The 27,902-nt window shown below is 45.8% G+C and overlaps 2 protein-coding genes across 4 annotated transcripts in view; one reads left to right on the top strand and one right to left on the bottom strand.

Annotated features, from left to right (window-relative positions):
• Positions 1 to 901: 901 nt before the first annotated feature.
• On the bottom strand, positions 902 to 10,195 carry LOC137349265 (zinc finger protein 256-like). The gene is made up of 2 exons (XM_068014787.1): positions 10,011 to 10,195; positions 902 to 5,119 (listed from the first exon to the last, which is right to left on the bottom strand). Exon 2 carries the CDS (start codon positions 4,227 to 4,229, stop codon positions 3,168 to 3,170), a length of 1,062 nt encoding a protein of 353 aa, XP_067870888.1. The 5' UTR covers positions 4,230 to 5,119; positions 10,011 to 10,195; the 3' UTR covers positions 902 to 3,167.
• A 13,075-nt stretch (positions 10,196 to 23,270) lies between these two features.
• LOC137349245 (zinc finger protein 271-like) overlaps positions 23,271 to 27,902 on the top strand; it is a 56,466-nt gene continuing 51,834 nt past the window's right edge. Inside the window, exons 1-2 of one of the 3 annotated variants that reach the window (XM_068014741.1) lie at positions 23,271 to 23,314; positions 24,304 to 27,500. In XM_068014741.1, the coding sequence (XP_067870842.1) occupies positions 24,669 to 26,183 (1,515 nt within the window). In that variant the 5' untranslated portion in view covers positions 23,271 to 23,314; positions 24,304 to 24,668 and the 3' untranslated portion in view covers positions 26,184 to 27,500. Of the gene's footprint in view, positions 23,416 to 23,436; positions 23,791 to 24,303; positions 27,501 to 27,902 lie in introns of those variants that run through there. The other 2 variants (XM_068014743.1, XM_068014742.1) reach the window with 2 other exon arrangements.

Here is a 27,902-nt window from a genome sequence, read left to right as displayed (position 1 = left end):
CTGTCCCTGGGTCAAAAACCGGGAACTCCTTCCGAGCAGCACTTAGGTGTATCTACACCAAATGGACTGCAGTGGTTCAAGAAGACAGCTCACCAACACCTTTTCAAGGGCAACTAGGGATGGGGAAACTTTTGCCAGCGACATGCCCATCCCATGAAAAAAACTCCCCAAGTCTGCAACCTTCAGTGGGGTCAGTGGTGGAGTTTCACAGTGGGAATGATCCCACAACAACTGTCGGGATCGCATCCCCCGGGATGTTCCAGCCATTAACATGAACACATCAATAGGGAATTCTTGGAAACACATTACAGATCCTTCTTTATCTGGAGATTAAATGGCTGTTGTATAATTGTACCAGCAGTTAACATGCTGAATGTAACCAATTTATTTTCAACTAGAATATTTGAAATGAGTTAATGCCTGCCTTAAAATGATTGACTCAGGACATGTTAAATTTGTGTAAAATTATTACCAAAGACATTTTCAGGTTGGAAACTTAAACCTGCTGTTTCACTTTCAGTCAGGAACAGATCACAGTTTTACACCAATCTCTGATTTGACAGCACGTTTCCAGCATTCACTGTTGTTCTTCCTAACCTTAAACACAGTTGTAAAGGAGCCTTCTGTTCTGTGCTCAGGAGCTCTGAACCATGGAAGAGAGCGGCTGGGACACATTTCTTACAGGCCTCAGGATGAACCCACACGGGGACTTTGCTGTCAGTGAAGAGAGACGAGAAAGACCAAAGTGCCGTTTGTCCCTCTCAGTGTGATCTTGAAGGACTGTGTTCAGGCTGAAGTTCTGTTCCTGCCGTACGATCCTCCCCCCAGATTGTCCTTTCTGAGCTCCAGTCAGGTGATGCTAAACACTCAGGTGGGAAAGACAAAATTCTACAACAGTGTGTTTAATACAAAGCTGATTTATTAAACATTTCACCAGAATAATAAACTCCAGCCAAGTTATTAATATCAGCAGAAACAATCCCCAATTGTCAGAATAGAAACATAGCAAAGCCGTGTCATAGGAGGCCATTCAGCCCATTGTGTCTGTGCTAGCTGAAAAAGAGGTATCCAGATTAATCCCACTTTCCAGTTGTTACCTCAGAGAGATATTTAATGCGAAAAAAGAGATATGACCCCTGTTACGACCAGGTGAGAAAGAGATCTAGGGCTCCCTTTCAGCCTTTACCTGGTCTTACTGTAGCAGTTTAATTTCGAACACACGTGTTTTTTAGCTCCCCCTTGGTGAATCCTTGTTCACCGCTTTCCAATTATAAGGCAAAGAAACCAGCACAAACAGGCTTTCTCAGTTTTAAAGAAGAAAAGTTGAAATTTATTAAACTTAAACTCTAATTTGGTTAATGCCTACGGATACACTATGCGCCCATGCTAGCATGTATACGCAATACATACATGCAAATAGAGACAGAAAAGAGAAGAAAAATAAAGTAGGAAGGTTTGAGGCAATGTATGAAGAGTTGTTGCTACGGTTCTTTGAGCTCAATGTAGAGTCCTTGATTGTAGGCAGATCTTGCTTTTCATTGGGGCCCAGTATTCTTCTTAAACCTTGTACATTGTAGGAGACATTTCTCTCTTGGGGTTCATGTGTCTTCAGTGGATTCAGAGGCTTGAGAAAGAGATGGGAGCAGACAGGAGAGAGACCTTCTCAGTCCAGGAGCAAACAGACTTTCTGCCGAAACTGTTTGTACAAATTCAAAAAACTCAGGTTGCCCAGCAGGTTAGTCATGTGACTAGCTGGTTTGACCATGTCTGTTTGTGTATTCGGCTATCTTAGCAGTCAACCTGGAATGCGAGCTCCCCCACCTTCAACGTCTGGTGATCAAAAGTACATTGTGGGTTGAATGTGTCAGGGAATGGTCCTTTGCCCTTCCAAACACTGTCTGTTAAAATGCAAATGTCTTTTCCAGCCACAGCTGATCTGTTTAACAAGTCCTCCCCTCACTCCCGTAACAGTTAAAAATCAGTGCTCATGACAAAAGTAATATACCTCATTCTTGGCAGGTGGGGGCCTAGCATTACAACCCCCAGACCAATTTAACAAATTACACAAGATTTCATGTTTTAAGTCTTTTGTATTAACAACTAAATTAATAGAAATCCCAATTAACTGAATAGCACTTTGTAATTGCTGATACTCCAAATTACAATCAAAGATATTTTCTTTATTCAACTCTTGAATATCTCACTGCAGTTCTTTTTGATGAAGAAATAGTTTGCAGTTTAAAGTCCCAAATTCCACCCAGTTTCGATGTGCTGGATCTCCCAGACTTTTCAAAAAAAAAAATAATTTTTCCTTCCTTCACTTCTCCAAGCGTTTCTGACCAAGATAGCCGTTGATAATGTGATTTCCGGTGATCCTGTGGGCCCTTTACCCCTCCGCAAACTTCAACTCTTAAAAAAAAAAGTTCAAATTTCCACAGCCTTTCACTGTATATCTTCACAAAGCAGACGTTCTCTCACTCTCTCTCTCTTATCTGGTCCTAGAATTCAATAGTTGATTGTTCTTCTCCAAAATACAAAGACCAGAAGTCTAGTTTCACAAAGTTACTCGGCCTTTCCACTGCCCCCAGGTGTTCCCACCTGCCGGTGCATTTACATGTTCTCAATGACTGACTCCTTGTTTTACAATCCAAAAGTCTGGGAGGGTGAAACCCATTGTTCATCAGGTGTTAGTGCTGTAGTCTCTGTTCTTCAGAAAACAGTCTTTGATCTGTTCCCTCTGTTGTCCTGGTAACCTTTTACAGAGTGGAGGTGAGGTCAGCTGACCTCCTGGATTCCATCTTGTACTTTTAAAAAACAAATCACAATCTATAAGATATAATCATGTTACAAGGTCCAGTGATCCTAACAGCAGTTCACAGCAACAGAAATGAACCCTGACTGTGACTCAGTTGTTATCATTGTTACCTCTCAGTCAGAAGGTTGTGGGTTTAAGTCCCACTCCAGAGAGTTTGCTGTGTGCAATTGGCTGCTGTGTTTCCTACATTATAACAGTGACTACACTTCAACTGTACTTCATTGACTGTAAAGCACTTTAACATGTCCTGAGGTAGTGGAAGGTGCTGTATACATGCAGATCTTTCTTTAACCATTAGAATGAACATGATTCAGTCCTGGATGTGATTAACAGCAGAATCCAACCCCCGCAGTCACTTGTGAACTCGCTGGTGTCTCAGCAAGTTGGATGAACAAGTGAATCTCTTCCCACACTCCGAGCAGGTGAATGGCCTCTCCCCAGTGTGAACTCGCTGGTGTTTCAGCAGGGTGGATGACTGAGTGAATCCCTTCCCACACTCCGAGCAGGTGAATGGCCTCTCCCCAGTGTGAACTCGCTGGTGTACTGTGAGTTCGGATGATTGCCTGAATCCAGTCCCGCAGTGAGAGCACTTGAAAGGGGTTTCCCCAGTGTGAACTCGCTGGTGTGTCAGCAAGTGGGATGACTGAGTGAATCTCTCCCCACACTCGGAGCAGGTGAATGGCCTCTCCCCAGTGTGAACTCGCTGGTGTCTTAGCAGTTTGGATGAATGGGTGAATCCCTTCCCACACTCAGTGCATATAAACGGCCTCTCCCCAGTGTGAGTACGTTGGTGTGTCACCATGTCACGTCTGCTTTTAAAGGTCTTCTCACATTCAGAACATTTAAAAGGTCTTTTACCACTGTGGATGTTCTTGTGTGTCAGCAGGTTGGATAATCGAGTGAATCTCTTCCCACACTCAGAGCAGATGAACAGCCTCTCCCCGGTGTGAACTCGCTGGTGCGTCAGTAAGTTTGATAACTGAGTGAATCCCTTCCCACACTCGGAGCAGGTAAATGGCCTCTCCCCAGAGTGAACTCGCTGGTGTCTCAATAGGTTCGATGACTGAGAGAAACCCTTCCCACACTCGGAGCAGGTAAACGGCCTCTCCCCAGAGTGAACTCGATGGTGTGACAGCAGGGTGGATGACTGTGTGAATCCCTTCCCACACACAGAGCAAGTGAAAGGCCTCTCCCCTGTGTGAACTTGCTGGTGTCTCAGCAGGGTGGATGAACAGGTGAATCTCTTCCCACACTCAGCGCAGCAGAACGGTCTCTCCTCAGAGTGAACGCATGGGTGTGACAGCAGGGTGGATGACTGTGTGAATCCCTTCCCACACACAGCGCAAGAGAATGGCCTCTCCTCGGTGTGAGTGCATTGATGAGTCACCATTTCATGTTTGCTTTTAAAGCTCATCTCACATTCAGATCATTTAAAAGGTCTCTTACCAGTGTGAACGTTCTTGTGTGTCAGCCGGGGCAGATGAACAAGTAAATCCCTTCCCACAAACGGAGCAGGTGAACAGATTCTCCCCAGTGTGAACTCACTGGTGTGTCAGCCAGTTGGATGACTGAGTGAATCCCTTCCCACACCCAGAGTTGGTGATCAGCCTCCTCCCCATTGTGAATGCGCTGGTGTACAGCGAGGTGAGACGATTACCTGAACTAGTCCCACAGTAAGAGCAGTTGAAAGGTCTCTGGTCAGCGTGAACACGTCGATGGCATATCAGTTACCTAGAAATTTTACAGCATGTCCTGCAGTTTAAAAAGTCTCTCGTCAGTGTGAACTTGCTGCTGTTTCAGTAGGGTGGATGAATGAATGAAGGAATTCCCTCCTACATACACAGCAGGTGAATGGTCTCTCCCCGATGTTAGTGTGTCGATGAGTTTCCAGCTTGGATGGATAATTGAATCCCTTCCCACAGTCCCCACATTTCCATGGTTTCTCCGTGGTGAGGGTGTCCATGTGTCTCTCCAGGTTGGATGATCAGTTGAAGCTTCGTCCACACACAGAACACGTGTACAGTTTCTCCCGGCTGTGAATGGTGCAATGTTTTTTCAGGTGTGTAAATGGTTAAAGCTCTTTCCACAGTCAGTCACTGGAACACTCTCACTCGGGTGTGTGTGTGTCTCGGTGCTGTTCCAGTCACACTGATGTTTGAAATCTTTTCCCACAGACAGAACAGACAAACATTTCTCCTTCCACATTCAAAGGCCAATGATATTCAGATCCTGATGCATCAAGTAAAATCTTGATGTAATGTTTGATTTGAGTTTCCCATCTGTAAATCTTCCTCTTCTAATACCCTGTAAAAGGAGTTTACAAAAGTCAGCACTGTCAGTCCAGGATAGAAATTCAGAACAGACAATTCTAGTTTCTACAGAACATTCTTTCCTCTCTTGTTCCCCCCCCCCCCACCCCAAACGTGTGGCCCTTTCAAAGTAAAAGAAGCCAAAAATCAGCAACTAAGTACAAACAAAAGCAAAATAGTGTAAATGCTGGAAGTCTGAAATAAATACAGAAAGTGCTGGAAATACTCAGCAGGTCTGGCAGCATCTGTGGAGAGAGAAGCAGAGTTAACGTTTCAGGTCTGTGACCTTTCATCAGAACTGGTAAAGGTTAGAAACGTAATAGGTTTTGAGCAAGTGAATGGGGGTGGGGCGGGGGGGGGGGGGGGAGGAAAGGAGAACAAAAGGGAAGGTCTATGATATGGCAGAGGGTGGGAGAGATTAACTGACAAAGATGTCATGGAAGAAAAGGCAAAGCGAGTGCGAATAGATGTTGTAAAATGTAGTAAAAGACAAAGCATTTACCCAGAGGGAGTGTGTTAATGACAGAATAATGAACAGTTCTACCTGAATGCAAAAAAACAAAAAACAAGTTTAAGACAAGCACATGGTGGAAAAAACAGTCAAATGGGGTTTATGGTCTGAACTGGTTGAACTCGAGTCCTGGGAGACATCCGACTCCTAGGAGTAAAGCTCACAGTAGTGTTCAGCCCAGTGAGACATCTCTTTACTTCTGTTGGTGAATACTTCACCATCAGCCGACTTCAGGAGAGTAACTTTGGTGATGACAGGGCCAAATGCCCTCTTGATTCCTCTGTAGATAAATCATAGATTTCCTTTGTCACATGCAGTTTGGATTTCTTGACATAAGCTGATTCAGTGTTTGTGCAGTATCTCCCTCTCCTCTGCATGGCTGTCTTGGCTACTTTCAGGTCATGCAGTGTCTTAGCTGCTGGGTTTATGTTGTGCATCATGCAGGCCTCAATGTTTACATCAATGACAGATATCATCTCAGCTGAGTAGGTGTCAAACCAGCCCTTGTTGCAGGTCCTGCCTTTACCAAATGATGCTTCTGCTGCTTCATAGATGATTGAGCTCAGTGACTTCCAAACTTCCTCAATATCACCATCGGTGCTTCCTGTTAAGGCTCTGGTGGGTAGCAAGTGTTCTAGTGACAGTGTGAAGTGCTGGGATTTGGCATCATTGCGTATGTAAGGGATGTTGATGTGTGATGGGCCGTCATGTTGGAACTGTGGAACTTTCAGGGGTGCACCTTCACTCTGCTGCTGATCAGAGAGTGGTCGGTGTCACAACCTGCTCGATGGCAGGTGTGGGTGTGAAGAACACTGGGTAGATTGTGTCTCCTTGTGATCACTAGGTCTAGTTAGTGCCAATGCCTGGAACTGCTTCTCCTTGACTAGAAGCATCAAGAAAACCATGGTCATGGGACAGGGAGTTGCATCTCCACCACTGATCACATGAAATAACACCCCACTGGAAGTAGTTAGCAGATTCTGGACCAAGCTGATGGTTTAATAAGGCCTGTGTTCTCAGCACCTTGCTGTATGTCTGTGAAACACAGGCGACTTACAGCTACCAGGAAAAGCTCAATAATTTCCATCTTCACTGTCTGCAGTGCATTCTGGGTACATCCTGGCAGGACAAAATCACAAACGTGACAGTCCTCTCAAAGGCAGAGCTCCCAAGTGTGTGGCCACTAATCAAATGGAGGTGGCTTCAGTGGATCAGACACGTCCGCAGGATGGAAGATGATCGCACAACCAAGGACCTTCTGTATGGTGAGGTAGCCAGAGCCAGATGACCAGTGGGGCACCCAAAACTCCACTTCAAGGATGCTTTAAGCGTGACACGAAGGCCCTAAATGTCGACTATCGCACTTGGGAGTCACAAGCTGTAGAGAGAGGGAAATGGTGACATATCCTGTGGACTGGTGTGCATTACCACGATGACCAGATGCTGCAGCAACTTGGCAAGAGGCGCCAATATCCCCCAAAAAATCTCTCAGCATCACTTGGCAGCTTCACATGCAGCACTTGTGGCAGTACCTGTCTCTCAAGGATTGGCCTTCACAGCCATCAGTAAAGGTGCATCAAGAGAAGACACCCAACCTCAATGGATTGTTCGCTGCGTGTCCTTCATCTTTCAGAGATGGAAGGATGGCAACTGGCCAATGTTGAGTGTGGAAGGCTAAAGCAAAGGGACACTTCCCAACTAAACCAGAATGTTACCAGTGTCCACGAGACACTGTGCCCTGAACTGCCCATCGGACGCAAACGATATCAAGTGTGCTCCCTCTTCAGGGTCCCCAGGCACGGACAAAACCACGGAAGAGAGGCAGTCAGTCAGAGTGACACCCCCGCCCCCAACATGGTCCCCGTACACCCTGGCCCTACACATTGCCGCTTTAACCAGGCCCAAGAGCAGGTCCAGGAGATGATCCTCTGACTTACCCACCCCCCTCCACACTGAGCAACCAAAGATTAGGACAGTGGGGCTAAAGTGTCACTAAAGGTTGAGGAGCAGCCCCTTCAGGTAACTACACAGGGACTGTAACCTCTCACACTGAATATCTACACAGCCCATGGACTCCTCTAGGCTGCAAACATCACATGCAGCCTGGGAGTGGGTGAAGCTGCTTAAAACTTTGTTGTTCAGGATGCTCCATCTCCCAGGCACTGGGGCCCAGTTGGGAACAGAGACCCTGAAGCCCCGCCCACTCTCTGTGCCCTCACCAAGATGGCTATGCATGGGCCCTGACCCTGCCCACAATCTCCTCCCGCCTCCCGAGTCGCCAGTTCCGCCTCAGTCTGTCTCCACCACCCACACTACACATGCTCAGAGCACAGCCCGATCCCACACTGGCGCACTGGCCTCCTGTGGTCATTGATAGGGGACTTTCTGAACGATGAATAGTCCTGGGTGAACACTCTGCCATTGAAAGCTACAATTGTTGAATGGATGATTATTTTTGTGTCATCCCATGGAGATTGGGGTGGGAAAAGCAATGAAGAAAATTAATAAATGATACAGAAACCAGACTGCCCGGGCCATCAACTATGGTGTGAAGTACAATGGGATTTCTGTTCATTACCCACATTTGGACTCAGGAATTAGAGGGATGTTTTCACAATGTGCAGATGACACTAAATTGGGTGGGAGAACTAATAATATGGAGGAGTGCACTAAAACTCGGAAGACATAAACAGGCTGGCAGACTGAACAGATAAATGGGAAATGAAATTCAACATAGTGAAATGTGAGCTGGTTCATTTTGGGAGGAGGAATAAGGAGGCCAGTTATTGGTTAGAATGTAAGAAATTAAATGGAGTAGAGGAGCAAAGAGTTCTCTGAACAAACCATTGACAAACCCGTGACCTCCGCCACCTAGAAGGACAAGGACAGCAGATGCATGGGAACACCACCACCTGCAAGTTCCCCTCCAAGTCACACAGTACCCTGACTTGGAACTATATCACCATTCCTTCACTGTCACGGGGTCAAAATCCTGCAAATCCCTTCCTTATAGGACTGTAGGTGTACCTATACAAGAACTGCAGTGGTTCAAGAAGGCAGCTCACCATCACCTTCTCAAGGGCAATTAGAGATGGGCAATAAATGCTGTCCTAGCCAGCGACGCCCACATCCCAAAGAAAAGAGTCACATAAATCACTAAAGGAGCAATATAAGTCTATAAGAGAGCAAAGAAAGAGCTGATGTTCTTTTCCAGAGGAATACAATGTAACAGCAGGGAGGGAATGTTAAATTTATAGAGAACCTCACTTAGAAGGACTGTGAGCAGTTCTGGTCTCCATATTAAAAAAGGATATTGAAGACTGAAGAAAGTGCAGAATAGATTTACAAAGATGTCACCAGAGAGGATGTTACTATCCAGCAAGATTGAGCAGGCTGGGGCTCCTTTCTCTGGAAAAGAGAAGACTAGGAGGAGATCTGATAGAGGTCTTTAAAATTATCAGTCAGTCAGAACAAGGGGGCAGCAATATAGGACAGACATTAACAGGTCAAATAGAGAACTTAGGAGGAATTTCTCTACTCAGAGAGTGGTGAGAATGTGGAACTCACTGCCATGTGGAGTGGTTGAAGCAGATGGCAATGATGTGTTTAAAGAGAGGCTCAATACATTTATGAGTGAAAAGGGAATAGAGAGATATGGGGATCGGGTGGGACGAGGTAATTAGATTGGAAGGAGGATGATATGGATTATAAACACAAGCACAGACTTGTGGGACCAAACGGCCTGTTTCTGGGCTGTAATTCTGTGTATGCACTACAACAGTTTAATCCTACAGGTCCAGGGGTGGATTAACGCTCGTGTTCACAGGGTCCAGGGGTGGATTAACGCTCGTGTTCACAGGGTCCAGGGGTGGATTAACGCTCGTGTTCACAGGGTCCAGGGGTGGATTAACGCTCGTGTTCACAGGGTCCAGGGGTGGATTAACGCTCGTGTTCACAGGGTCCAGGGGTGGATTAACGCTCGGGTTTACAGGGTCCAGGGGTGGATTAACGCTCGGGTTTACAGGGTCCAGGGGTGGATCAATGCTCGGGTTTACAGGGTCCAGGGGTGGATCAATGCTCGGGTTTACAGGGTCCAGGGGTGGATTAATGCTCTGGTTTACAGGGTCCAGGGGTGGATTAATGCTCGGGTTTACAGGGTCCAGGGGTGGATCAATGCTCGGGTTTACAGGGCGTCTACTAATAAACCTCATTACTTAAAAATAAAATAGAAGACTCACCAGCTACTCACTTTCCTTCTGTTGGTGTCACTTAAATCTCGGGAAGCTCCCCCTTATTCTGCAGACAACTGGAATGTTTAATTTCCAGCTCCTTGGACTAACTTTGGAGAAAGGGAAAAAAAGGCTACAATACTTACCAGCCAATACTCACAGGCTTCCTGACTCGGTGGAAAGGGGAGAAGAAACCGGGAAACGGCGACTAGGATGGAAGAAGCGCTGCACCATCAGTTTTATGGTGCCCCCCGGGCCCAGCGGCTCCGATTCGGGTTCTGAGAGCCGCTGAGACTCGCGCAGCTAAGGCTGCGCTCGGCCCCGCTCAGCTTCCTGGAGCCGCACTGCGCATGCCCCGCGCAGATAGATCGGCACAGGGGGCGGAGCCTTTCCGCGCCTGCGCGTTGCCGCCCTTCTGATGGAGATAGGCCGTATTCACATTTACCTGTCATTGAATGGAGGGAAAGTTCATGTTCCGTAACAGAGAAATACACCGGTATGAAACGGTGAACATTATCCACTCTCACTCCCCACCAGGGCCGCGCAACAATTTATTTGATGTGATTTTAAATAGCTTAGCTTAAAAATTGAATTCTGTTTCTCTAATTGTCCAATTCAGATTCATGGCCTCATTTTTTTTCTTCCTCTGAGACCCTGATATTCATTTGGCAGCGCCAGAGCTGAGAGATTGTCCTGGCAAACAACAGCTTAGAGGTCGGAGGTCCAAGGTAGCAGCGGCTTCTGTAACCAATGCTTGAGGGGTCAGTCAGGTGAGTCAGTATGGACACCTGTTCAACAATTTATCTTTTAATAGTTAAATAGAGATGATTGTTTTATCAATAAAACAGTTTAACATTTATCAGCGTTTTGTTTTCCTGGAGTTCCGATTCTGAGTTTCAGTCACTTCAGTACCAAGGTGACCAGGCATGTAAAGTCATTCATTTCCTTATTTCCCTGTTGCTGTTAGTTGAAGATATGGAGATTGATCGCCCCTTCATTCTATATTTGTTTGTGATATTTAGAAGGACAAACTCACCTTTCTGCATGTTTATCATCTGAATACACATCCTTTCTTTTAATAGTGAGTCACATTCCATACTGAGGAAGATGTCAGGTGGCTTCAGCCTTTAAAATACTTGTCCTTTTGTTCAATTCCCTCCATGGTCATAGCCCCTCCCTATCTCTGTGACCTCCTCCAGCCATACAACCCTCTTAATAAGGAGAAGCTGTTTCTAGTGTCATAAGAGTTGGTAAGCAGGCAGCACACATGTGGGTAATTGGCAAAAGAACCAGAGGGACAGGGTGGGGGGGAAGACATTAGGCAGTGAGTTGCTATGATCTGGAATGCACTATCTGAAAGGCTGGTGGAAGCAGATTCAATAGGAACTTTCAAAAGGGATGAATATTTGAACTGAACTGGAAAAGTTTACAGGACTACAGGTAAAGGGCAGGAGAGTGGAGTTAAGTTGCACAGCTCATTCAAAGGGCCAGCAAGGACACGATGGGTTGAATGGCCTCTTTCTATGCGGTGTCATTCTATGCTTTTATGAATTCTGTGTTCCTCCAATTCTGGCCCAAACGAGAGGTGTGGTGAAAGTTGAGCCATAGAAAAATTACTGCACAGAAGGAGGCCGTTCAATCTGTTGCATCCTTGCCAGCTGGAAAAAAAACAGCCTCCCAATCTAATCCCACCTGATCCATAGCTTGCAGGTTTCAGCACTTCAGGTGCATGTCCAGGTACCTTTTAAAAGAATTGTGGGTTTCTGCCTTCACCACCACTCCTGGCAGTGAATTCCAGACACCCACCACCCTCCGGGTGAAAATGTTTTTCCTCATGTCCCCGATCACCTTAAGTCTGTGCCTACTGGTAATTGACCACTCCACTCCACACAAGATCAGGGGGCAGGTTGTTCAACCTTGCCCGTCTAAGAGCGAAGTCCAAAGTACGGAAAGTCCTCATCAGAGAACTCCTCTTTGCTGACGATGCTGCTTTAACATCTCACACTGAAGAATGCCTGCAGAGTCTCATCGACAGGTTTGCGTCTGCCTGCAATGAATTTGGCCTAACCATCAGCCTCAAGAAAACGAACATCATGGGGCAGGATGTCGGAAATGCTCCATCCATCAATATTGGCGACCACGCTCTGGAAGTGGTTCAAGAGTTCACCTACCTAGGCTCAACTATCACCAGTAACCTGTCTCTAGATGCAGAAATCAACAAGCACATGGGTAAGGCTTCCACTGCTATGTCCAGACTGGCCAAGAGAGTGTGGGAAAATGGCGCACTGACACGGAACACAAAAGTCCGAGTGTATCAGGCCTGTGTCCTCAGTACCTTGCTCTACGGCAGTGAGGCCTGGACAACGTATGCCAGCCAAGAGCGACGTCTCAATTCATTCCATCTTCGCTGCCTTCGGAGAATACTTGGCATCAGGTGGCAGGACTATATCTCCAACACAGAAGTCCTTGAAGCGGCCAACACCCCCAGCTTATACACACTACTGAGTCAGCGGCGCTTGAGATGGCTTGGCCATGTGAGCCGCATGGAAGATGGCAGGATCCCCAAAGACACATTGTACAGCGAGCTCGCCACTGGTATCAGACCCACCGGCCGTCCATGTCTCCGTTATAAAGACGTCTGCAAACGCGACATGAAATCGTGTGACATTGATCACAAGTCGTGGGAGTCAGTTGCCAGCATTCGCCAGAGCTGGCGGGCAGCCATAAAGACAGGGCTAAATTGTGGCGAGTCGAAGAGACTTAGTAGTTGGCAGGAAAAAAGACAGAGGCGCAAGGGGAGAGCCAACTGTGCAACAGCCCCATCAAACAAATTTCTCTGCAGCACCTGTGGAAGAGCCTGTCACTCCAGAATTGGCCTTTATAGCCACTCCAGGCGCTGCTTCACAAACCACTGACCACCTCCAGGCGCGTATCCATTGTCTCTCGAGATAAGGAGGCCCAAAAGAACTAGGGGAAACAGGTCCTTCCTGTCCACTCTATCTAGGCCCCTCATAATTTTGTACACCTCTATTAAGTCTCCCCTCAGCCTCCTCTGTTCTAAGGAAAACAACCCTAGCCTATCCAATCTTTCCTCATAGCTGGCAACATTCTTGTAAATCTCCTCTGTACTCTCTCCAGAGCAATTATGTCCTTTCTGTAATGTATGCAATACTCCAACTGTGGCCGAACCAGCGTTTTATACAGTTCCAGCGTTACATCCCTGCTTTTGAATTCTATACCTTGGCCAATAAAGGAAAGCATTCCATATGCCTTCCTCACCACTCTATCTCCCTGACCTGCCACCTTCAGGGATCTGTGGACATGCACTCTGTTACGACTAGGTGAGAAAGGTGTCTAGGAGTCTTTTACTATCTTATTGTAACAGGGTTTAATTTCTAAACACACTGTTTTGAGCTCCCCCTTGGTGAATCATGTTTACCACTTTCCAATTATAAGGCAAAGCAATGAACATAAACAGGCTTTCTTAGGTTTAAAGAAGAAAAGTGAAATTTATTCAAACTTAAACTCTAATTCGGTTAACGCCTACGGATATACACCGTGCCCCATACTAGCATGCATATACAATACGCACATGTAAGTGGAGACAGAAAAGAGCAGAAGAAAAATAAAGTGAAAACGTTTGAGGTAATCTCTGAAGAGGGGTTTTTTACTGTACTTCGAGCTCGCTGTAGTCCTTGATTGTAGGGAGTCTTGCTTTTCATTGGGGCCCAGTATTCTTAAACCTTGTTCACTGTAGGAGACTTTTCTCCCTTGCGGTTCATATGTCTTCAATGGCTTTCGAAGCTGGTGAGAGTGAGATGAGAGCAGACAGGAGAGAGGTGTTCTCAGTCCAGGAGCAAACAGCTTTCTGACCAGTTCAAAGCTCTGTGGCCAGTTCAAACTCAAAACAAAAAGGCAGTCAGTTAGTCATGTGACTAAACTTATCTGACCACTTCTTCTGCGTATTGGTGAAGCAAGGACTGGATTCCTTGTACCAGCACTGTCTGCTAGCATGCAAAAAAGATCTTTCTGGTGAGGTGCCTGGCAATTCCTTCTGATAGGCCCTCTTTTATTCCCAGCACCCATTTTAAGTTTTAATGTTCATGTGGCAAAATATGTGTATCATTCTTAGCAGGTGGGGGGCTTGCCTGACAACTCCAAGGTCTTTCACTTCTTCTACCCCTCTCAATATTCTCCTGTTTATTGTGTATTCCCTCGCTTTGTTTGCCCTCCCCAAATGCATTACCTCACACTTTTCCGCCCACTCAACCAAACCATCGATATCTTTCTGGGAGTCTACGGCTATTGTCTTCATTATCAACTACATGGCCAATTTTTGTGTCATCAGCAAATTTCCCAATCATGCCTCCCACATTTAAGTCCAAATCATTAATATATACCACAAACAGCAAGGAATCCAACACTGAGCCCTGTGGAACACCACTGGAAACAGCTTTTCATTCACAAAAACATCCGTCGACTACCACCCTTTGTTTCCTGTCCCTGAGCCAATTCTGGATCCAACTTGCCACATTCCCCTGTATCCCATGGGCTTTCATTTTACTGACCAGTCTGCCATGTGGGACCGTGTCAAATGCCTTACTAACATCCATGTAGACCACATCCACTGCACTACTCTCATCAATCCTTCTTGTTATTTCCTCAAAAAACTCAATTAAGTTAGTAAAACATGACCTTCCCTTAACAAACCCATGCTGACTATCCCTGATTAATCCGTGCCTTTCTAAGTGGCAGTTTATCCTGTCCCTCAAAATAGATTCTAACTATTTACCCACCTCCGAGGTCAGACTGACCGGCCTATAATTATTTGGCCTATCCCTCGCACTCTTTTTAAACACTGTGTCATGCAGGCCCCCACCTGCCAAGAATGAGGCATATATTTCACCATATGGACATTAGAACTTACAATTGTTGCTGGGAAGAAAAGAGGGCCTATCACAAGGAATTGCCAGGCCCCTCGCCAGAAAGAACTTTTTTGCATAGTAACGGACAGTACTTGGAAAGGACAAAGGGGCCAATCCCTGATCCACTTTAATCCACAATAGACCTTTGATTACCAGACGTTTAAGGTGGAGGCTAACATTCCAGTTCAACTGCTAAGATGGCCGAATACACAAACAGACGTGGTCAGACCAGTTTAATCATATGACTAACTGGCTGTTGAAGTTTTTTTGCATTTGAACTTGCCACAGGGAATGTGAACTCAGAAAGCTCTTTGCTCCTGGACTGAGAACATCTCTCTCCTGTCTGCTCCCATCTCTTTCTCACAGAACTGAAGACCCATTGAAGACGCATGAATCCCAAGAAAGAAAGGTCTCCTACAGTGAACAAGGTTTAAGAAGAATACAGGGCCCCAATGGAAAGCAAGAATACCTACAAAAGAACTACAGTGAGCTCGAAGCACAGTAAAAAGAAACTCTTCAGATATTGCCTCAAACCTCTCCATTTTATTTTTCTTCTCTTTTCTGTCTCTATTTGCATGCTAGCATGGGGCAAGGTATGTATCCGTAGGTGTTAACCGAATTAGAGTTTAAGTTTAAGTTTCAATAAATTTCACTTTTCTTCTTTAAACCTATAAAAACCCGGTGTGCTCATTCATTTGCCTTATAATTAGAAAGTGGTGAACAAGGATTCACCAAGAGGGAGCTCAAAACACAGTGCATTTTAAAATTAAATCCTGTTACAATAAGACCAGGTGAAAGCTGAAAGAGGCCCCAGACACCTTTCTCACCGGATCATAACAAATGGTACAATGTTCACAGACCTCCAATCGTCTGGTACCTCACCTACATCTAGTGAGGATTTAATGATGATCCTCAGCACATCCGTTATTTCCTCCCTGGCTTCTTTTAACAACCTGGGATGCAATCCAAACGCTCCTGATGTTTTATCCACTTTCAAGGATGTCAGACCCTCTCGTACTTCCTCTCTCATTATGCTTATCATATCTATTATTTCACACTCCTCCTCTTTAACTACAATGTCCACATCAACCCTCTCCTTTGTGAAGACAGAGACAAAAAACTCATTAAGAACCCTTGTACATCTCTGATAGGCTCTACCCTTTCCTTAGTTATCCTCTTGCTCTTAATGTACTGATAATAATATCTTTGTTTTTTTTCCTTGATTTTACCTGCCAATAATTTTTCATGTCCTCTCTTTGCTTTTCTAATTTCCTTTTTTACTTCACCCTTGCACTTTCTATACTCCTCTAGGCTTTCTAAAGTATTAAGATTTTTGTGATCATCATAAGCTTTCTTTTTCTGCTTTAACTTACCCTGTAAGCTGCTAGATAACCAGGGGGCTCTAGATTTGGCAGTACCACCCTTTATCTTTGTGGGGACATGCCTACACTGTGCCTGTAGTACCTCGCTTTCGAATGCCTCCCACTGGTTTGCCTCTGATTTTCCTTCAAGTAGCTGTATCCAGTCCACTTTCACCAGGTCATCTCTCAGCTTCGTAAAATTTTCCTTCCCCCAGTTTAGAACTTTTACTCCTGTTTTATCTTTGTCCTTTTCCATGATTATGCTAAAACTACCTGTATTATGGTCACTGCCCTTGACATCAAAGTAGCATTTCACCAAGTGTGGCATCAAGGAGCCAGAGCAAAATTGAAGTCAATGGCAATTGGGAGAAAAATCTCCACTGGTTACAATAATAACGAGCACAAAAGAAAATGGTTGTGGTTGTTGGAAGCCAATCACTGCGGTCCCACAGGATTTCCTCAGGGTAGTGTCCGAGGCCCAAGCATCTTCAACTGCTTCATCAATGACGTTCCTTTCATCATAAGGTCAGAAGTGGGGAGGTTCACTGATGATTGCGCAGGGTTCAATATAATTTGCGACTCCTCAGATACTGAAGAGATCCGTGCCTGCATGCAGCAAGACCTGGACAACATGCAGACTTGGGCTGATAAGTGGCGAATAACATTTGCGCCACATAAGTGCCAGAAATGACTATCTCCAACTAGAGAGAAACTAACCAGCTCCCCTTGATTTTCAACAGCATTGACATTCTCCACCATCAACATCCAGGTGCTGTCATTGAACCGAAACTTAACTTACCAGCCATGTGTAAGTACTGTGGCGATAACAGCAGGTTAGTGGCTGGGAATTCTGCGACTAATATCTCACCTCCTGACTCCCTAAAGCCCGTCTCCTATCTAAAAGGCACAAATCAGGAATGTGATGGAATTCTCTCCACTTACTTGGATGGGTGCAGCTCCAACAACACAAGCAGCTCGACACCATCCAGGACAAAGCAACCAGTCTGAGCAGCACCCTATCCACCGCCTTAAAGATTTACTCCCTCCACCACTGGTGCACACTGGCAACAGTGTGTACCATCTACAGGATGCACAGCAACTCACCAAGGCTCCTTCAACAGCACCTTCCAAACTCATGACCTCCACCACCTAGAAGGACGAGGGCAGCAGATGCATGGGAATACCTGCAAGTTCCGCTCCAAGTCACACATCTTCCTGACTTGGGAATATATCGGCATTGCTTCCTCACCACTGGGTCCAAATCCGGGATCTTCCTCCCCAACAGCTCTGTGGGAGTACCTGCACCACATGGACAGCAGCGGTTCAGGAAGGCAGCTCACCACCACCACCTTCTCAAGGGCAATTAGAGATGGAAATAAATGTTGGCTTTTCCAATGATGTCCACATCCCATGAATGAATTATAAAAAGAGAAGCTAGAATTGTCTGCTCTGTGTTTCTATCCTGTACTAACTTCGTGGAGAGATACACAGACACCCATGCCACGGACAAACCATGGAAATGTGGGAACTGTGGGATGGGATTCAATTACCCATCCAAGCTGGAAATTCATCAGCACACTGACAATGAGGATAATGAGAAAATTACTGGAGAGAAGTAACCGCTAGGAACCAGGGAATGTGTCCTTGTAAATCACAAATCAGAGAAGATCCAGCTGTCTTTTCCTGACTTCCTGCCAAAACCCAGCAGAGAAGACAAAGAGTCAGGTACCAGAGCTGGATCACTACAGGGTATAAAAGTGAGGGGATACTGATGTAAGGGGGCTGTCGGGAACTGGAGACACCGGAGATCAAGCTCAGGGTGTCCGAGGTTCCATCCAGTGGGCTGACCTCGTGTAAGTGACTGTGGACACGGGGGACTTGCATGTTTACTCTGATTGATGGATCAATATAAGATACAGTAGAGGACAGAGGATCTGCTCAGCTTATATTTCTTAATAAGGAATTAAAGTTGCTGACACTGGACTCTCAAACTTACTAATAAGACAAGGTGTTAACTAGAATCTTCTACCTCTTTACTTTTCTGCTCCTCTACTCCTTTTAAACTTTTACCATTTAATGTCCATTTTCCTTCCTCCCAATAGCTATCATGTGAATTTTCTATGTGATAAATTTCATGTGACCTCTGCCTGCTCCATTTATTAATTTGTATGTTCACACTGAATCACTCAGAGTCCTCTTCACAGTATCCGACGCTCTCCTATTTTAGAGTCATCTGGAGATTTTGATCTTTTGTTCCATATACCAAAGCCCAGATCATTTCTCTGTATGGAGAAGAGTAATGGTCCCAACACTGACCCTGGGGGTCCTCACTGATTCCATGCCTCCAGTATGAAGAACATCCATTAATCACCACTCATTGTTTTCTGCCCTTTACCCAACTTCCTATCCATGCTGCCCCACTCCCTTTAATACCGTGAGCTTTAATTTATCAACAAGCCTCCTGTCCAGCACCTTAACAAACACCATGAACAATCCAACTACACAACACCCACCGCATTTCCTTTCTCACTACACTGTGTTATTCCCTCAAATAATTCCTGCTATCTGAACATACAAATTAGGAGCAGAAGTAGGCCATTCGGCCCCTGGAACCCGCACCGCCATTCAATAAGATCATGGCTGATCTGTTTGTGTCTCGAATTCCACACTCCCATCTACCCCCGATAACCTTTGGTTCCCTTGCCTAACAAGAATCTATCTACCTCCACATGAAAAATATTCAATGACCCTGCCTCAGCCACCTTCTGAGGCACAGGGTTCCAAAGTCGCACAACCCTCTGAGAGCAAAAAAATTTCTCCTCATCTCTGTCCTAAAAGGGCGACCCCTAATTTTAAAACAATGCCCCCTGGTTCTGGACTCATCCACAAGAGGAAACATCCTTTCCACATCCACCCTTGTCAAGACCGTTCAGGATCTTATATACTTCAATCCAGTCTCCCCTCACTTTTCTAAACTCCAGTGAAAACAAGCCCAGTCTGTTCAACCTTTCCTCATAAGACAACCTGCTCATTCCAAATATCAATCCAGTAAACCTCCTCTGAACCGCATCCAACGCATTTACATCCTTCCTTGATTAAGGAGTCCAAAACTGCACAACTAAATGAATCCATTTCACTAACAAATGTTGAAATGTTTGCTCCACACTCACAGGGTTTTATCTGTTTTAAGCCACAACAGAAAAGGCCAGTTTGCTCCTGGAGTTTGAGAGAAATTAACTTTCAAAAAAATGCAAAGTTTCAGACAACGAGGGTAATCCAGACTCAGCCCCGCCCCTTATTCTCTTCGATTGGTTGGAGGACCAACTATCTCCTTGGTGTTTCAGCCCCACCCTGCTCTTCCTATTGGTTGGAGATTCCGTCAATCACTCAGCCAGTTGGAGTGCCTGCAAATGAAGGAAAAATAAGGCAGGATTTTTGGGAAGTTGGTTTGTGTGAACAAATATATCCCTGATTTTACTGAGACTCTTTTCCATGTCCCAGCTCCTGTAAATACAGGCTGTAAAGGGACCAGACTCTCAGGAGGCTCCACACCGCCGGTTGCTCATGTGTTATTGATCTATTAGGTTAATGTGCTTCTGCTGTGTGTGTGTTTAATAAAGTGCCTGAAAGCCTCAGTGTAACACTCTCGCATATCCCAGCTGCAGTGGAATGTCCGTGCTGTGTGTTTCCTGTCCAATATACCCCTGATCAAACTCAATAATCTGATCTCCAAAGGGAAACATCTCCTTAAAGCTGATGGTGTCGGCAGTTCCACAGCTCATTTCACACTGTGACTCTGTCAGAATGAAAAGTTTTAACAAAAGCTGATGTTTCACAAAGGGAGATCTGACCAGAACAAAGGACAATGGTTGAGTTTAATGGGCTGTTTGAGTCACTGGGCTATTTATAACAGAGGGAAAACTAGTCACAGCAGAGAGACAGTTTAGCAGACTGTCCATGATCCACTATGACTCCCACCCTCTCTCTCTCACACATTTTATGGACACTGCTGCAGTCATTACTCCACCACCTTTCCTCTTATCCTTAACCTCTAATACACGGCCCGACACAATCTCTCTTGGTACTTCCCCTGGGATTCTCAGTATGAACAGGGTGGGATGTGTTTTGAGACAGGATGTCCCAGCTCTCCACCCTGGGATTGTCAGTATGAACAGGGTGGGATGTGTTTTGAGACAGGATGTCCCAGCTCTCCACCCTGGGATTCTCAGTATGAACAGGGTGGGATGTGGTTTGAGACAGGATGTCCCAGCTCTCCACCCTGGGATTCTCAGTATGAACAGGGTGGGATGTGTTTTGAGACAGGATGTCCCAGCTCTCCACCCTGGGATTCTCAGTATGAACAGGGTGGGATGTGTTTTGAGACAGGATGTCCCAGCTCTCCACCCTGGGATTCTCAGTATGAACAGGGTGGGATGTGTTTTGAGACAGAATGTCCCAGCTCTCCACCCTGGGATTCTCAGTATGAACAGAGTGGGATGTGTTTTGAGACAGGATGTCCCAGCCCTCCACCCTGGGATTGTCAGTATGAACAGGGTGGGATGTGTTTTGAGACAGGATGTCCCAGCTCTACACCCTGGGATTCTCAGTATGAACAGGGTGGGATGTGTTTTGAGACAGGATGTCCCAGCTCTCCACCTTTAAAGGGACAAGAAGAGGACCAGCTGGGTTGAGAGGCGTTTCTTTATGACATCACAGCAGTGCCTAGTCACCAAACTCACTGAGCTTATAATGAGCTGGGTGAGTTTGATGGGACAGTGTAGAGGGAGCTTTACTCTGCATCTAACCCATGCTGTACCTGCCCTGGAGTTTTTACAGCGACATTGTATCACAGAATCTTAGAATTGTTACAGCGCAGAAGGAGGCCGTTTGGCCCATCATGTCCGCACTGGCTCTCTGAAAGAGCAGCTCCCTCCTTTCCATTCCCCTGCTTTCTCCCCATAACCCTGCAAATTCTTCCTTTTCATATAACTGTTTAATTCCTTTTTGAATGCTTCAATTGAACCTGCCTCCACCACGTTCTCAGGCAGTGCATTCCAGACGTTAACCACTCGCTGTGTGAAAAAGTTTTTCTTCATGTCACTTTTGCTTCTCTTACCAAACACTTTAAATTTGTGCCCTCTCGTTCTCGATCCTTTCACGAGTGGGAACATTTTTTCTCTACCTACTCTGTCCAGACCCCTCATGATTTTGAATACCTCTATCAAATCACCTCTCAGCCTTCTCTTCTCCAAGGAAAACAGTCCTAACTTCTCCAGTCTATCTTCATAACTGAAATTCCTCATCTCTGGAACCATTTTCATGAAACCTTTCTGTACTCTCTCCAATGCCCTCACGTCTTTCCTAAAGTGCAGTGTCCAGAACTAGATGCAATACTCCAGCTGAGGCCAAACTAGTGTCTTATACAAGTTCAACACAACTTCCTTGCTCTTGTACTCTATGTCCCTATTAATAAAGCCCAGGATACTGTCTGCTTTATTAACTGCTGTCTCAACCTGTCCTGCCACCAACAATGGCTATGCACATATACACCTAGGTCCCTCTGCTCCTGCACCCCCTTTAGAATTGTACCCTTTATTCTATATTGTCTGTTCATGTTCTTCCTACCAAATTGAATCACTTCACATTTCTTTGCATTGAACTTCATCTGCCACCTCTCTGCCCAATCCGCGAACTTGTCTATGTCCTTGTGAAGTTCTACACTATCCTCCTCATAGTTCACAATGCTTCCAAGTTTTGTATCATCTGCAAACTTTGAAATTGTGCCCTGTACAATAAGGTATAGGTCATTAATATATATCAGGAAAAGCAAGGGTCCCAACACTGACCCCTGAGGAACTCCACTACAAACCTTCCTCCAGCCCGGAAAATATCCATTAACCACTACTCTTTGTTTCCTGTTACTGAATCAATTTCGTATTCATGTTGCTACCTTTCCCTTTATTCCATAAACTACAAGTTTGCTCACATGTCTGTTGTGTGGCACTGTATCAAATGCCTTTTGAAAGTCCATGTACACAACATCAAGAGCATTGCCCTCATCAACCCTCTCTGTTACCTCCTCAGAAAACTCCAGCAAGTTAGTTAAACATGATTTTCCCTTAAGAAATCCATGCTGGCTTTCCTTAATTAACTCTCACTCTCCCTCGTCTAGAGGGAGCTTTAGGCTGTATGTAACTCATGCTGTACCTGCCCTGGCAGTGTTTGATGCGACAGTATAGAGAGAGCTTTACTCTGTATCCCAGCCAGAATCAGCACCTTCAGGAGAGCTACATAAGAACATAAATAGGAGCAGGAGTACGCTACACACCCCTTTCAGTCTGCTCTGCCACTCAATAAGATCATAGCTGCTCTTCTCCCTCAACACCACCCTCCCACACTATCCCTATATTCTTTGACATTCTTAGTGTTCAAGAATCTATCAATCTCTGTCTTGACTATACTCAATAACTTCACACCACAGCCCTCTGGGTTGCAGGATTTAAATCCTTTCGGGGGAAACAGCTTTCATCGTATCACTCCGCATAACCTTCTCAATGACAATTCGGGATGGGCAAAAAATGCTGGCCTTGTCAGAAACGCCATACTTCCATGAAAGAATAACATAAAATAAATCCTAAAGGCTGAACTCTTATTGTGAGAATGTGACCTCTAGTTCTAGACTCACCAGCCAGGGGAAACATCTTTACAGCATCTACTCTGTCAAGTCCCTTAAGGAATTTATATCTTTCAATAGATCAACTCAAATTCGTCAAACACGAAGGAATATAAGCCTCTTCTAATAATCTCTCCTCATAGGACGATCTTAGAATCAATCTCGAGAGCCTTTGTTGCACTCCCCCCTCAGACAAAGATATCCAAAGTGATATTAATCAAATCCAGGTCTCAATCTTCGCAGAGGGTCTATGCATTTGGATTTCTGTATGAGTTATTTCATAATTTCATCACAACCTGACCACAGAGTATCACATTTCGTCACGAATTGGGACGGCCTATGACGTGTCTATTACCCAGTATTGCCCGCGACAGTGAATGTGCCCTATTCACTCTTGGAGGAGGGGGGAAGGTGTGGAAAACTGTGTCTGGAGCATGCGCAGTGTCACTGTGATCAGAGTCGTGTGAGTGCTGGAGACACTTTTGCAGCGGGTGAGAGTCGGCGAGGAGGCTTCAGAAACACCCGGTGTAGGCCGCAAGCTCCCAATAAGAAGCTCCTGGTCCCGCGTTTGCACTGAACGGGATTTCTTCCGGTGACAGGCCCTGTTTGAAACTAATAATAAATTAAAATGAGGGACTAAGTTCCCCGATTGAAGGGAGACCAGGAATATCCAGGAACAAAAACCGATTGAGGCAGCTCGGGAGGAGATTGTGGGCGCAGGGGAGGAATTGGAGCCGTAGGTGGGCTGGGAAGCTTCAGAAACAACTGGGGTCGGCCTGAGGCCCCGAATAAGAGGCCACAGGCCCCGTGTTTACCCCGCGGTGACAGGCCCGGGTGGTGGTGGTGAGGCACTGGCCGCCATCTTGGACAGGTCAAGGTGCATGTGCGGCCATCTTGGTGAGGGCACCGCGAGTGATGTTTGCAGCCTGGAGGAGTCCATGGGCCATGCAGATATTCAGTGTGAGAGGTTACTGTCCCTGTATAGTTACGTGAAGGGGCAGCTCCTCAATGTTTGGTTACAGTTTAGCCCCATGCTCCTGATCTTTGGTTGCTCGGTGTGGAGTGGGGGGTGGGGGGGGGGTGGGTAAGTCAGAGGATCTTCTGGACCTCCTGTTGGGCCTGGTTAAAAAAGCAATATGTAGGTCCAGGTTGTGCGGGGACCATGTTGCAGGGCGAGTCACTCTGCTCACTGGCCTCTCTTGCATGGTCTTGTCCATGCCCGGAGAGGGAGCACGCTTGATACTTTCCATGACTAATAAGCACCTAAGGGTACGGAGCGTCTCATAGACTCTGATGACAACCTTCTTGTTTGGAAGGTTCACTTTACATTTGTAGAGACTTTGTTGCTTATTTTGGCTTTTAATTGATTGGATCACATATTTGTGGGAACAAGAGGGGAAAGAATGTAGAAACTAGAATTATCTGTTCTGAATTTCTATCCTGAATGTACAGTGATGACTTTTGTAAACTCCTTTTACAGGGTATTAGAAGGGGAGTATTTTACAGACAGGAATCTCAAACCAAACATCACATCAAGATCTGACAGAGTCACTCAATTCATCCGGACCTGAATATCATTAGCGTTTGAATGTGGAAGGAGAAATGTTTGTCTGTTCTGTCTGTGGGAAAATATTTCAGACATCAGTGTGACTGGAAAAGCACCAAGACACACACACACCCGAGTGAGAGTGTTCCAGTGTACTGAATGTGGAAAGAGCTTTAACCAGTTACACAGCCTGAAAAAACATCACATCATTCACAGCGGAGAGAAACTGTACACATGTTCTGTCTGAACGAGGTTTCAACTGATCATCCAACCTGGAGAGATACAAGGACACTTGCACCATGGAGAAACCGTGGAAATGTGGAGATTGTGGGAAGGGATTCAATTACCCATCTGAGCTGGAAATTCATCAACGCAGTCACACTGGGGAGAAGCCGTTCACCTGCTCTGTTTGTGGGATGGGATTCAGTCAGTCATCCAACTTGAAAGCACACCAGCGTGTTCACACTGGGGAGAGGCCATTCTCCTGCTCTGTGTGTGGGAGCAAATTCACCTCTTCATCCGCCCTGCTGGCACACCATCGTGTTCACACTGGAGAGAGACCTTTCAAGTGCTCTTACTGCCAGACTGGGTTCAGGCAATCATCTGAACTCACTATACACCAGCGCATTCACACTGGGGAGAGGCCATTCCCCTGCTCCGTGTGTGGGAAGGGATTCACTCACTCATCCACCCTGCTAGCACACCGGCGAGTACACACTGGGGAGAGGCCATTCGCCTGCTCCATGTGCGGAAAGGGATTCACTTGTTCATCCAACCTGCAGAAGCACAAGAACATTCACAGTGATAAGAGACCTTTTGAATGTTCTGAATGTGAGAAGACCTTTAAAAGCAGACATGAAATGGTGAGACACAAACGTACTCACTCCGGGAAGAGGCCGTTTACCTGCTCCGAGTGTGGGAAGGGATTCACTCAATCATCTGACCTGCAGAAACACCAGCGATTTCACACTGGGGAGAGGCCGTTCACCTGCACTGAATGTGGGAAGAGATTTACTTGTTCATCCAACCTGCTGAAACACCAGCGAGTTCACACTGACGAGAGACCTTTCAAGTGCTCTCACTGTGGGACTGGGTTCAGGCGATCATTTGACCTCACTGTACACCAGCGTATTCACACTGGGGAGAAGCCGTTCACCTGCTCTGAGTGTGGGAACAAATTCACCCGTTCATCCGACCTACAGAAACACCAGCGAGTTCACACTGGGGAGAGGCCATTCACCTGCACTGAGTGTGGGAAGAGATTCACCTGTTCATCCAACCTCCTTAAACACCAGCGAGTTCACACTGGGGAGCGACCTTTCAAGTGCTCTGATTGTGGGACTGGGTTTAGGCAATCATCTGACCTCACTTTACACCAGTGTATTCACACTGGGGAGAGACCGTTCACCTGCTCAGAGTGTGGGAACAGATTCACCCGTTCATCCGACCTGCAGAAACACCAGCGAGTTCACACTGGGGAGAGGCCATTCACCTGCACTGAGTGTGGGAAGGGATTCACCTGTTCATCCAACCTCCTTAAACACCAGCGAGTTCACACTGGGGAGAGACCTTTCAAGTGCTCTCACTGCGGGACTGGGTTCAGACGATCATCTCACCTCACTGTACACCAGCGTATTCACACTGGGGAGAGGCCGTTCACCTGCTCTGAGTGTGGGAAGAGATTCGCTCAGTCAGCCAACCTGCTGGCACACCAGCGAGTTCACACTGGGGAGAGGCCGTTCACCTGCTCCGTGTGTGGGAAGGAATTTGCTCAGTCATCCAACCTCCTGACACACCAGCGAGTTCACAAGTGACCGCAGTGGTGGAATCTACTGCTTTTGCTGCTGCTAATGACATCCAGGACTGAACTCTGTTCATTCTAATGGTTAAAGAAAGATCTGCATGTATACAGCACCTTCCACTACCTCAGGACATGTCAGTGTTTTACAGTCAATGAAGTATGATTGAAGTGTAGTCACTGTTATAATGTAGGAAACACAGCAGCCAATTAAAAGTGCAAGTTGGAATCCAGGAGGTCAGTTGACCTCACCTCCACTCTGTAAAAGGTTACCAGGACAACAAAGGGAACAGATCAAAGACTGTTTTCTGAAGAACAGAGACTACAGCACTAACACCTGAAGAACAATGGGTTTCACCCTCCCAGACTTTTGGGTTGCAAAACAAGGAGTCAGCCATTGAGAACATGCAAATGAACCGGGCAGGTGGTAACACCTGGGGGCAGTGGAAAGGCCGAGTAGCTTTGTGAAACTAGACTTCTGGTCTTTGTATTTTGGAGAAAAACAATCAACTATTGAATTCTAGGACCAGATAAATTTAACCGACTTTCTGGAGTAAAACAGGCTGTAAGGAATGAACCATCACGTTGTGGCCTCAAGCTGGCTGTAAGAAGAGAACCGATCGGGGTGAGGCCTCAAGGGGAGCTGTAAGAGAAGGCACACAGCAGGGGCAGCTGGAGAGAGAGAGAGAGAGAGTGAACACCTGCTCTCTGAAGATATACAGCGAAAGGCTGTGGAAACTTGAACCTGTTTTTTGGAGGAGTAAAGGGTCCACAGGATCACCGGAAATCACATTATCCACAGATGTCCAGGTCAGAAATGCTTGGAGAAGTGAGCGAAGGAAAATAGTTTTTTTTTAAAGCCTGGGAGATCCAGCACATTGAACTGGGAGGAATTTGGGATTTTTAACTGCAAGGGTTTTGTCATCACAAAAGACTATGTAATGTATCAATGTGGTGTGGATATTCAAATGTTGAATAAGTAAAGAAAATACCTTTGATTGTAATTTGGGGTGTCAGCACAAGGTGCTATTTAATTAATTGGGGATTTATTTTAGTTATAAAAATTAAAACATGAAATCTTGTGTAATTTGTTAAATTGCTCTGGGTGTTCATATCTCGTATTTTTCACATTAACGATCTCTCTGAGGTAACAACTGGAAAGTGGGATTAATCTGGATACCTCTTCAGCTGGCACAGACACAATGGGCTGAATGGCCTCCTTCTGTGCCATAAATTTGCTATATCTCTATTCCAACAGTTGGAGTTTATTTCTACCAATATTAATAACATTATAACTTGTCTGGAGTTCAATATTCTGGATAAATGTAAAATAAATCAGCTTTATTTTAAACACATTGTTGTAGATTTTTGTCTTTCCCACCTGAGTGTTTAGCATCACCTGGCTGGAGCTCAGAAAGGACAATCTGGGGGGAGGATCGTACTGCAGGAACAGAACTTCAGTCTGAACACAGTCCTTCAGGATCACACTGAGAGGGACAAACGGCACTTTGGTCTTTCTCGTCTCTCTTCACTGACAGCAAAGTCCCCGTGTGGGTTAATCCTGAAGCCTGTAAGAAATGTGTCCCAGCCGCTCTCTTCCATGGTTCAGAGCTCCTGGGCACGGAACAGAAGGCTCCTTTACAACTGTGTTTAGAGTCAGGAAGAACAACAGTGAATGCTGGAAACGTGCTGTCAAATCAGAGATTGGTGTAAAACTGGGATCTGTTCCTGACTG

Source organism: Heterodontus francisci, chromosome 34 (genome assembly GCF_036365525.1).
Source record: "Heterodontus francisci isolate sHetFra1 chromosome 34, sHetFra1.hap1, whole genome shotgun sequence".
Taxonomy (NCBI): domain Eukaryota; kingdom Metazoa; phylum Chordata; class Chondrichthyes; order Heterodontiformes; family Heterodontidae; genus Heterodontus; species Heterodontus francisci.
Note: the sequence above shows the minus strand (reverse complement) of the source record. Positions and strands in the feature narration are given on the sequence as shown.